This window comes from Columba livia, chromosome 13, assembly GCF_036013475.1.
Source record: "Columba livia isolate bColLiv1 breed racing homer chromosome 13, bColLiv1.pat.W.v2, whole genome shotgun sequence".
NCBI lineage: Eukaryota > Metazoa > Chordata > Aves > Columbiformes > Columbidae > Columba > Columba livia.
In genome coordinates this window covers 3,053,951-3,066,073 of record NC_088614.1, presented here as the reverse complement: position 1 = coordinate 3,066,073, position 12,123 = coordinate 3,053,951, and the positions used below count along the sequence as shown (strand labels likewise).

General features: G+C 37.8%; 1 protein-coding gene across 2 annotated transcripts in view; it reads left to right on the top strand.

Annotated features, from left to right (window-relative positions):
* The window catches only part of TOX3 (TOX high mobility group box family member 3), a 72,824-nt gene that overhangs the window by 38,538 nt on the left and 22,163 nt on the right, over positions 1-12,123 (top strand). For both annotated transcript variants that reach the window (XM_005504691.4, XM_005504692.4), the window contains exon 2: positions 10,732-10,797. In XM_005504691.4, the coding sequence (XP_005504748.1) occupies positions 10,732-10,797 (66 nt within the window). The remainder of the gene's footprint in view (positions 1-10,731; positions 10,798-12,123) is intronic.

The following is a 12,123-nucleotide window of genomic DNA, read 5'->3' as shown; positions in this document are numbered from 1 at the left end:
TTCCAAACTGGAAAAGCTCTTTGTCCGAGGAAAATCCCCAAACTCTTGTACAGCCCCTTCTGGTACGAGGTTAGTGTATGAAATCCTTGAGCATCACCTGTGCTTTCCTGTTCTTCCCATGCAGATGAGCATTGATTATTGTGTGGTGCAGCTTAGAGCTTTGGTTGAGGGCAACCCCGCTTACTCTATCCCTGGAGTTGGTGTATTTTTGGGTGGCTTTTCTTTATTTCTTATTTGGATAAGCGTGTAATAAGGGCAGTATTACATCCTATAGAATGTCTTTGCAATAGATGGCTTGCTTTGTACAGCCTTGGTATAACAAAGTAGAGTTAATAGAGACTTAAAAAAATGTTATTTTTCTCTTTGATTATGATAAATATTTCTAAAGTGGAAAATATTTAATTTCAGAAAAAAAATGTAGGAACCCGTGGTATCAACATGACAGAGCTGATATATTTAAGATTTCATGCATATACTGATTTTAGCCTGCAAGTGTCTTGACTAATCCTCCATTATGATTATTATAAAATGTCTACATCTGCTTCACCCTTTCTCTATCAATTTTATGTTTAAAACTTGATATCATTTGCTAGTGTATTAGAGCTGAATCACAGTCTAGAATGGAATTTATGATTTTTGTTGGAGTGAAATTTGATATAAGAGTGTAAGAAAAGCTACTTAGAGCCCAATTGCAGTATAATCACATAACTTTAAATTTGTGTGCAAAAATGTTACAGTAATCTTGAATATAGTGACATAAAACTATTTCTTGGAATTCTAAGAATAAAATGCTGTCATTATGTTAAGAAATGCTTGGATTCAATGCTTAGACAGCTTATGATAAAGTAAATGTGTGGGGTAGACATGATTAACACCTTGGTTGTATGAACTTAATGCCTTGAAGAGGAAGGCATAACAGAAATGTTCATATGGTGAAAACAGTCCTGTATTTATGTGTTTTCACTAAAAAAAACTATAAAAATATCCATTATAGTAGTTAAAAACAAACTGTTGGGGCTGAAAGGATGCTTGAGGGGAGGTCCCACGTGTGCCAGGGGACTCCTGGTGACCTCACTTCGGTGCTCCTGCCCCAACCCAGAGATGTGTGGGAAGGCAGATTGGGAGGGGCAGCCCCCGAGTCTGGTCCAGAGATTGGATTTGGGTCTTTCTTGCAAGTGCAATATGTACGTGTTCAGGCTGCTGATCTGCTTCCATTTGTTAAATGTCTTAGAACCAGAGAATAGTTTGTGTTAGAAGGGCCCTTCAAAGCTCTCCCAATGTCCCCCCTGCCATGAGCAGGGACATCTTCAACAGCTGAGGTTGCTCAGAGCCCCATCCAGCCTGGCCTGGGATGTCTCCAGGGATGGGGCATCCACCAACTCTCTGGGCAATCTGGGCCAGGGTTTTACTGTCCTGGAGAGCAGAGACATTTCCACCCTACCTCAGGGCTGGGGAACAAGAGCAATTGTACATCAGCTATTTAGAGGTGTTGTGGAAAAAAAGCATAATTCACCTGCCATCTGTCCTCTGATGTCATCAAAAATAAGATCTTATGTACAATGTGAGCTGTTTGGATAAATCTAACTCATTAAATATATACATTGAATGTATGCTGTCAAACTGCATATTTCATAAGACCTTTCTCATTGGAATTTATACTGCTACAGAGTTGTAGAAACAAATATATAGAAACAAGAGACCTAGCCAATAAGTAAATTATTTTTGCATTTTTGCAATATATTCCTTCTATGACATTTATGTGTAATCTGGTTTATTCCAACAACAAGTTACGTGCTCAGGAGAGTGATCACAAAAATAATTTCGGAGTTCTTCACCGGAAACAACTCCAGCTTTAAAAGCAGAGAAAGAAAACATGTGCTTTAAATATTCATATATTTTTAAACAAATACTTACACTACAGTGGCCTCTCCTTGGCTTTGTTACTCAATGTGTTTATCTTAATATTTGGTCTCTCCCTGTATTTTAAGCTTCAGGCAACAACAGGGTGTGATGATAGAGAATGTACTTCAGAACTCTTTGAAGTAACATCTGTAGATATTGTAGAGTCTTTTTTATGTGAAACTTAGTGGATTGGTCCAGGTTTGATATTACATTAGCCTTTTACAGAGGAAAATTAGTCTTAGTATATGTAGGTGAATGCAGACATATGCCCAGAATCCAGGTTTGAGTCTCTGTTTTACTACCTTTGAAGCCAAGGTGGGCAGAATGGAAAAATCCACTCTTGTCTACAAAGAGCCAAAATGGTAAATTGAAACTCTTTGACTGTGTGACAGCAAAACATTCGGTATGTTTGTCTTGGAGAGAACTTTCAAGATTCAGACTAGTTTTATAACACCTTAATCTTATATAAATATTAGGACCAGGGCTGCACTCTGGACCACCTTTTAATATTTATGCATTTAAATATGGAATAAGCAGCAATAAAAATCTGGAATATATTAAACTGCCTTGACTGTCAGTCAACAGAATAATAATACTCTGCATATTCATACAAAGTTACTTCTTGCATATAAAAACTTTTATAGACTGTATCCTTCTTAAGAGATCTGAAAATGTCTAACATGAGACTGTTAAATATTCCTTTCATTATGGTTCCTAAGACTCACACAGTATCACACTTGGCAAAATATCATTCAGTTACTGCTTTTGGCCATGGAATTCACTGAAGGAGTTTATATTAAAGAGTTTGGCTGGAATTAGAGAGATTAAGTCAGCGCTTTTTATTGTTATTGTCAAAGTTTTTATTTGCTGGCTGAAAGCTTTTAAAGTAACTTCAAATATTTTCATTCTAATTGCTTTCCTAAAACTGTTAAATCTGTACTATCTACAAACAGTGTGTCTGATGGAGATTTGAGGATGTATGAATAAAATATAAATGTCTATTTTTCTTTAGGATCTTGCTCAAGTATTTTATATCACTGAGACTTTTTTGTCTCCAAGCAAATAATAGAGAGAATGTGTGTATGCATATGTATACATTCATAGACACACATATATAAATATATATATATATTAGTATGGCAGATGTTTAAGACTCAAAAATTGGAATCTAAATAATCCCCTGAATTAAAGGCATTTAAGATTTTAAGTATCAAAAGACTGTAAAATGTATGATTGTACAGACACTTATGTACAGATTCAATAATTAATGAACCACTAACGAGATTATTTGTTTGCCTGAAATTCAGCATTGGGGATGCGACTACAAAACCGGGTACTTAGATACATTTATCTGAACATTTTGTGCTCCTGTCTGTTGTTGGCTAGCTGCTCGTCAGCGATGTGTTCTTAAGCAAATTAAGCTTGCTGGTGTGCAATCCCCCATCGGAACGCCTTTTGTTTCCAACGGGGCCTGAGTTTCCTCCTGGTTATTGCAGGTTTCTCATGTGCCGTGTTGGAGAATCCCGGTGTGGAGGAAACAGAGAGAAATAACTGGTCATGTAGTAAGTTCTGGTGGCTGAAGCCACTAATGACAACACCTTTTGCATAGGTTTTTGTACATACGTGAAGACCCTTCCTAGAGATTTTGTTGTCAGAACCTGGCAGGAAATGAACGCACTTCCAGAAGATATCTGCTGAACATAAGAATAATACTTGGCATGTATTCACTGTGCACACACCCATAGTGGTTTGGTCCTTAGTTCAACTGGGGTACGTTATCTACTTACGGACATGTGGTCCAAGGCTGACCCAAGTGGGTGGCTTTTTGGCTGCTTCTGGTCCAACTCTCCATCTCCTCTGCAGTCAGTGAGTCAGTCCTTAAACTCCAGGAGCTGCACATTATCTGTGGTAAAAATAATACTTCTTCCAACTGGCAGCACGTGCTTTTTCTTCTAGAATATTATCATCCTGCCAGAGGAGTACAGAAATTTGCACAGGTGTCAAAATTGAGGATGCCATTTTACATTCATTAGGAGATAAAATTACTTCTTTCTTTACCAGGTTTTAAAAGATGCTTCATTCACTTAGATCAGTATAAATCCCTAATGACTTTAGCGATGCTGCATCTGTGAACCAGCCACTGAAATCTGCCCTATTGTTTCTAGTAGCAAAATAAAATAGCATACTTGTATTTTATATAATAATGTGAATACCACCTACTGCTTCTGAAGTACTGAAACTGTCATGAAGGACTTGCTCTTCCAGAAAAGAACACATCATACTGAAAAGTAAAGCCTCGACAGAGATTAGCTGGATATCCAGCTAGAACAGAAAGGATTGGAGAATCCTCGTCTGTTATCTTTATGTTCATTGAGAAAATGAATTTTGCTTCCTGATGAGAAAATTAAAAAAACCCCAAATGTAATACATCTGGTGAGGGCACTGCTGTTCATAGATGGTGATAGTTGATATTATTAAAAAAAAAAGCCTCCTCTCCCAGCCCTCCTCCCACTCCATCTACTTCTGTTGCCAGAATAATTTTAGTGTATATTGTTTTGTTTGGAGTAATCAGGCTGAAGTAGCATTAGTCCAGCTTCTCATCTTTTAATTACAGACAGTTTATTGTCTGTGCTGTCCCACTTTCTGCATGGTTCCCCACCAGCCAGCTAGACTTAGCAATCTCCATTAATTTAATTTGGCATTTCATTCAGTCAGACAGACTGTGAACATGATGAATTTTTTTTTTTTTTTTTTAAATAACACAATGCTCATTCTTAATTGATGTCCTTATCAGACATTGTATTTGCCAGAGCTGTAATTATTGGTCAGGCAGCAAAATCAAATCTGCCCAAATGCAGTGAAGATGTTCTCTGGTGAAATTATTAAGATACAGTACTCAGACCTGCAAAGTAATTTAGTTTTGGTCTGTAATTACATCTTTTGGGATCGTTATCTTTCTTTTTACTCATAAGAATAGTGTAACCTCAGAGGAATTAATTTGCCCAATATGAATATAGAACTGAGATCCTTGATATATATTTGTGCAACTATATATTATTCTATATAAAAAATATGAGCGTGCTCACATCATAAAAAGATGATTTTATTAATGGCTATATTTTTAAAACTATGACTTCTGATTTTATTGCAGAAATATTGGAAGCGTGATCAGCTTAGGCTGCCATCTTCCATGAGCAAAGAACTGGCATGAGATGTTATGAAATTTGGATGTATGTCTATATAAAATACATGTGCAAGCTGGTATGTCGGGCTGTGACGGAACGAGTTTAGAGCTGGACCCACAGCAGTTCAGCACCAAGCCAGGGAAGATTTTGATACTATCCCACAAAACTTTAAATGTGTGTTTTGGCTAAACCTTAACTAAGAATTATGAAAGGACTGTTGGTGTCATGATGACCAAGTCTGAATTCTGGTTTGCAGCAAGGGTTGGGATACGGCTTGCTTTAGTTTAAAAAAAGAGTGGCAGTGGGTTCTGTAATAACTATTCATTTTTTTATTTATTCTTAGATATCTGATACGTAGTCTTTGAGTACAGAATTGCAATCATTCCTTTAAAGCAAAATGTAAGTCTCCAGATCAGTTATGAGAAGATGACAAAATGTGTTTCATTCCTGTTCTGGGTATAGTTTGTTTGAATTTTTCATTTGGGACATTTATTCACGTTCCATGGTTTTGGTGGTATTGTGTGCTGGAACAATAACCCTTCCAATGGTATCTTCTTCCTTGTGGTTGCACTATTAAATCAAGCAGAATTATTATAGAAACAGTTAGTTAGAAAATCTAATGTATTTGCCTGAATAATCCTTTTTACTGTTGAGCATAAAAATACTAGTAGTAAAAAAACGCTCTTTTGTTCCATTGACATGCTCAGATTAAAGTCTGGGCTGTTCTGTGTCTGGTTTCAAGTTACTTGTGTATAGTATTTCGGTGTTTGCACTTTTTAGGAAATGAGTAGTGGGTGTGAGTTCTACCGTTTTTCAGATGACAGTTACACCACAAATGAGTTGATTTAAAGGCAAAAATGTAGAAAGTTTTCATTAATACTAATGACTGAGAGTTGTAAGTAAGATAATTTCACCATTAAAATCAGTAGCAAAATTCCCATTAACTTTTATAGGTTCAAAATATTATTCTGTGTGTCCAATAACACCTTCAAAATTAGTGATAGACTTCTTATGCTTTTTTTTTGTAGTATGCTTTTGTGGTGTAAACTTCTCCTTTGCTTGTTTTGTTTCTTTCTGTGGCTTTTGAATCATCACAGTTGCAAAAGAAGAGCCCAGACAGAAGCTGCTATTCAATCTCTAGAGATTTTTCTGAAGATGTTTTTCGGTAGGAATTCAGACTCTCTGGACATTTAATCACTGATTTTTATGGTGAACTGCCAAGGTTTTCTGTGACGTCCACCATATCAGCCTTCTTTCTTAAAACAACCGTTCCTTACTCTCACCTTTCATAACCAACCAATTTTTAAGCTCTGGTGATTGCAAAGGGTGGCTGAAAAACCTGAGTAGCATTTTTGTGTTGGTTCAAAGTGCCGAATCCCTGGATTTGCAAACGGGTCTTGTGGCCTCTGGCCTCTGGGAGGTTTGATCTGTGAAAACCTGTAGTCTGCACAAGTTGGGCAGCAATAGCTTTTATACCCCCAGGCCTGGGCAGGAGTTGATTTGGTGTTCATCAGGGCATGTGTTGGGGAATGAATCCTCCTGTAGTGCTGCAAGTATATACCCTTCCTAAGAAAGATTAATAATGCTGGATGTTGGTAGTCAAAGCTAAGAGAAGAACAAGCTATTTGAGAAATAATGCATTTTGTTGACATTCTTTATACAAGTTATTAGTAAGCAAACAATCAGTCTCATTACAGCCTCCTTGTGGGTTCTTGGGAATTTCAGCTGGGCCAAGATTCAAAGGCTCTTGCACCATAAATGAGCAGAGGACTGAACTGTCAGTGATTTGCATGAAGAGGGAAAGCCATGATTCCCAACAGGTTCAGAAGAGGTTTTGTTTGCTCACAATCCATTTAATGAAATCAGCGTACGGGTACTGCTGGTTTGCTGTGGCATTAAGTTGTGGTACTCACGCTTAATATATTTATCAAAACATAGGCTGGAGTTTGTTTGAACTCCTGAAATTAAAGGAAACAAATAGTAGTTTGTAATACTATTATGCCCCTGATTTGGATGACATTGCAGAAGTCACTTGAAAGGGCAAAACCTTGAAATATTTTTGAATAATAAAAACAGGCCATGTTGCTAAAGGAAGCTGAAAAGATTCTATTCATTTGTAGAGACAGAGAGAGGATGCTCTGAGATGCAGAAGTTCATGCAAAACCTTGCTAATTGCTATGGCTAATTTGCAAATCATCCTAATGCCAGCATAGAACCAAAAGATGGCTGGACGAGGTGCTGCATCTGGATCTCGTTCTCTCCCCAGGAAACCCAAGAGGTGGGACCGCAGGGGAGTGTCCCCAGGAAAACAGTGCTGGGTCTGCCTGGAATTTAAATGTGGGGACACTCCGAGGTGGTTCTGAGGAGTCTGAACAAGGGTCCTTTAGAAAGTAAATGGAGAAAACTGTTGACTGCAACGGGAGTAATTTCACACACACACACAAAGTCTTTCCCGAAATATTTTACTAAAATAGGCAAGAACCCATTGTTCTATTTGGAATGATTTATAACTGTTCCCAGCTGATCACAAAGTGTTTCTAAATTAAAAGCCATTAATTATAGCCTTATATAGATACAAAGATATGCAAGAAGTGCTTTGTAATTCCGGCTCTGCACTTCAGGTGAGAGCTTTTTAAATTACTTGGACCATTGGAGCCACCTGCTTGACTAAACGCTGAGGGCCCTGTGTTTCAGGACTCATCAGTGCATTGCAGTGTTAACATTGTTACTGATTTTTCTCATTTCTCCAGGGCAAATACTAATTAATGGATACAATTCACAGCTGATTAGCTGTAGTTTCTTCAGTAATTACATTCGCAGACTAACTGTTCAGAAGAGGATTTCTAACCCAGTTCTTATTTCACTCTAAGCTTAATTTGTTTTTTGAATTGTTTAGGTCCTTAAGATAATAACCATTTTATTTTCTTTTGTTGTTATAGGTACCATTAGATAATAAGGAAGTTTAATCTTTGAAATACTCACTGATAATTGTTGTGTGCTTTCAATAGATTTCTAATTCAGAGACAAAAAAGTAAATTTAAATAATATTACTTATAATCCATATTTAAAGAGTCATACACAATAGGGTCTTAAATAGTGTAGCCCAAGAACAAAATAAATCTAAGGATATGTACTTGCAACTTTTAGCTTTGACATTCTTCCTTATGTCATTTACTTCCACAGTCTTAATTAAATTGAAAATTATGTTGATACTTTCCCCTTTGTTTTACTTTATAAAACAAAAAGGAGAAAAACCACTTGGCAATGAGAAACAGCAGTATCTATGGTGTTAAGAATACATGTAGATCAAAACAATACAGAGTTCTGCTCTTCCAGGTAAAATATCAGCTACATTTCCATTGTGAGGCACTGGAGCCTATAGGATGGTCAGCTCATTAAAATATGGGTCTGTTCCCACTTATTTACCCCATATTAGAGCTACACCTGCCTATTATACCCGTGTGCTTAGGTATAATTTGAGAAACTGATTTAAATTTTTGTTATTGTAGAAAGAAGAGCTCTATTGGAGCTGTTTGAGTTTTTCATGTAAATCCCTCTTAGTTTGCCACTAACTGACATGAAAAAGTCTATCCTGTCGATCTCACTGCTGAGCTGAAGTACTGTGTCTTTGTGCAGCAAATCCACGAGCACTCACAGACATCTTTATGTGCCAAAACAGTAATTTGAATGTGCAATTTTATTTGAATTTTTTAATCTCCAAAAATGGGTGGCATCTGGGCTTTTAAAAATGGATGACATAACTTGAGTATCTGCATAGCTGAGGATAACAGAGTTTTAATAGCTCTGAGGCAGCCCCCATATTGTGTTAAGGCCTCTGTTGCTTAACATGTGTTCTAAGTTGAAAGACTCAGCATGTTAAGTACACAAATGGAATTTCATACTTAAGAATGAGGAATCTCATATTTCTTCCTCCCTGTGATTTTCTTCTGATTTTTGTCAATGTCTTGTTTTGTCAGTCTGACAATTCATCAGGTACATGAGGCTCCAGTTCTTTGTGTCCATCTTCCTTTTTTCATGCCCTATCGCTACAATTTCCTCCTCTGATTTTTATTTTATTTTTTTTCATTTCCTTGTAACTTTTGGTCCTATGTTCAGAAATGGATTTTGGTGTTTTCAGGAAATGAGCCTTTCTTGAAAGGATCGCTGTGGTCCCACCAGTTCTCTGGGATGCTGCAGGAACCGGAGCAAGTCAGGGTCTGAAACACCTCCCTGCTAAAAACAATTGTATGTGGAAGTGAATTGAGATGGAGCAAAGTGGTTTTCCTTTCAGGACAGGTCTGAAAGAATAACAGAGTCTCTTAGTCAAAAAGAACCATCTGCACGAGTGCATGGCCACCCACCCTCATGCACTTGTTGCAGACGTTGTGCTGCGGGTGGTGTGTTTGTTGTTGGAGGCAGGTCCACCAAGATCTGGCAAGATAAAACAAAACCTTCCTGAAAAATTTGCTTTACAGAGCTCAGAAGTGGGAGTTCAGGGGAGCATGTGGCTCCAGCAGCAGTGGCCTGGCAGGGCATTGTAGGGACAGCACGGGGACTTTTATCACATTTGATACTCTTACCGTGCAGCGTGCACTGTGCCTGATAATAGAAATGTGAAAGCCTGTGATGCAGGGTTTTTGTGGAGGCTGCATAATGTGTGGTGTCTGTTCCTTGAAGCAGAGACTCTAGATGCCTTCCCGTGCCCGGGACACATGCATGAATAGTTACCTACCTGCCTTTGGAAGGGCTGTTCAAGGGAATAAGGCATGCTAAGTGCCAATTAACCAAATGCTGATCAACTATTTCTTTTCCATGCTCAGTTTGTAAAGGAAAAAACTTCTCTTCTTCAACAGTTGTTGATACTTGGGAGTTTGGGAGCAATGACTCTCTGGCATCTGAGAGGCCCCTCTCAGGTCCCTGTGTGTGAGAGGAGTGGGACTTGAGTGGGAGGACATGGGCACTCGGCCACCTCCACCATGGGTAGATCTCAAGGTCTCTGTGTGATACAGTTTCTCTGATTTGCAAAATCTCCTGGTGTTAACATTGACTGAGGGTATGGGAGCTCAACTGGAAGGAAGGATAGACAAAGGGGGATTGTTTGGCTTTTTCATTTTGTGGAAAGAATGGGATTTTATGATCAAGGCTGCAGATTCTCATTCTTCTCCTTATTGACCTTCATCTCTTTAAAACCAGGTCTACTTGGAATAGTAGTACAGCAGCTACTTCTAGTTGTAGCAATTCTCCGGATCAGGATCATCTGCAGAAACACTATAATGTGTGTCAGGAAAGATGTAGTAGAGTCAAAATGGCTTTTCTGGAGAATAGTCTCTTTCTAATGGACACTGATTTCCAAAGTCACCTTTATGGCTTTGCTACATGGACAAAGAAAATTGCAGAGATGCACTTGGATATCTTCCATGTACAGACATGGGGTTGCCAGGTACATAATAATAACAATAATAATGTTGAATCCAGTCTAGTTCTGACTTCAAAGAACATCTGCAAAATTACATCTTATCTATTTGTTGTTTTGTCTTCTTTTTTTTGGGGGGGGAGGTGTTTCAACTTTTTCTATGTCAGTGATGGGATAAAGAAAAGTTTATCATGGCATGCATTAAAATCCAAATATTTCTTTTTCTTTCAGTTTGGAAACAATAACAACTACATGAACATGGCAGAGGCAAATAATGCATTTCTTGCTGCAAATGAGGTAGATGTTTTTCTTTTATATCTATGCTCATATTCTGCTGTTTGCTTTGATAATTTAACAGACTTTGAATGGATGAAGAGTGAAGTGCCGAATTCCTGTGTGTTTTATGGAGCACAAAATAAAGACTTTAATGAGAAATAAAATAACCTGACAGCTCTCCATTACTAGTCAATTTAGCTGTCCATAAGGCTGTTGCTTACATAGCATGTCAATGGAAACAAATCTGCTTTATGTATGAAAAAAATTATAAACAGAAGGAAACAAATAAAAAGCACAGTAGGTGTACGCTTTGAAAGCAAGCTTGGTGATAGTCATTACTAGCTAATGTGCTAATTTCTGTTCTAGATACAAACATTTAAATTTGGGTTCTTAATACTCATAGAAGTTAGAAAACCAAACCCAACTTGGATTCCTGAAGCGTTTGTGCTGCGGGAAGGGAACTTGTGACTAGGAGTAAGAGCCGGGCTGTGGGTGATGGGTGCGATCAGTGCCTTTGGAATGGAAACAGGAGAAGGTTCAGCGGTCACCGGGTGTTTGTTAGGGTGGTACCGCCTTCCAGCCACTTAATAGACTATCAACATGCTAATGCTGACCCAGCTCCAGACAGAAAAACCTTGTGCTCCTCACTAGAAATCAGCAGCTCTTATTCCAAAGGGAATGGAAGGATGGAAAGAGCAAGAGGCACTACTAATGTGCATATTAATAGGAAGAATAAGAACTCAATGTTTATATAGAGTACATGCCATAAATGATCTTCCCAACATGATGAAAAGTTAGAAGACTGGACAGCCTCGATTTCTGTGTTGCAAGTGGTGATTCAGTTGTAGATATTCTCATGCACTTTAAAAAAAGTCATCTTGGAGAAAACAAGCAGAAAGATATAACAATAAATACGAAGGTTAGAATTAAGACTTGTGTTTTATGAATCATTTATACAATGGTCACCATCTCTTTTTACCCAGCAAGACTGCTTAGATAAGGGAATATTGTTTGGCACTAGCTCCAGTGTTATTTGTGATAATGAACACAAACCCCATCTGTAATGACAACATGATGTTTCTTTCTGTAGAATTTCTTTCCTACATTTGAATCAAACATTGATGAAAGCTCTGCTGCCAGCAGCTGTTCAGAGACAATTTAATTCCAGCTGTGATAATTCACCGTGTCAGACATTGGCTGTTATATGTTGATACAACAGTTCTCCAGATTTGCATTTTTATCAAAAGGAACAAATGTTTTGAACATTTCAGTACAGATGGCATTTAACCATGCACACAGTTTTTTAAAAAAATCTGTAAGATATAAATATTTGAAAAGTTAATAACT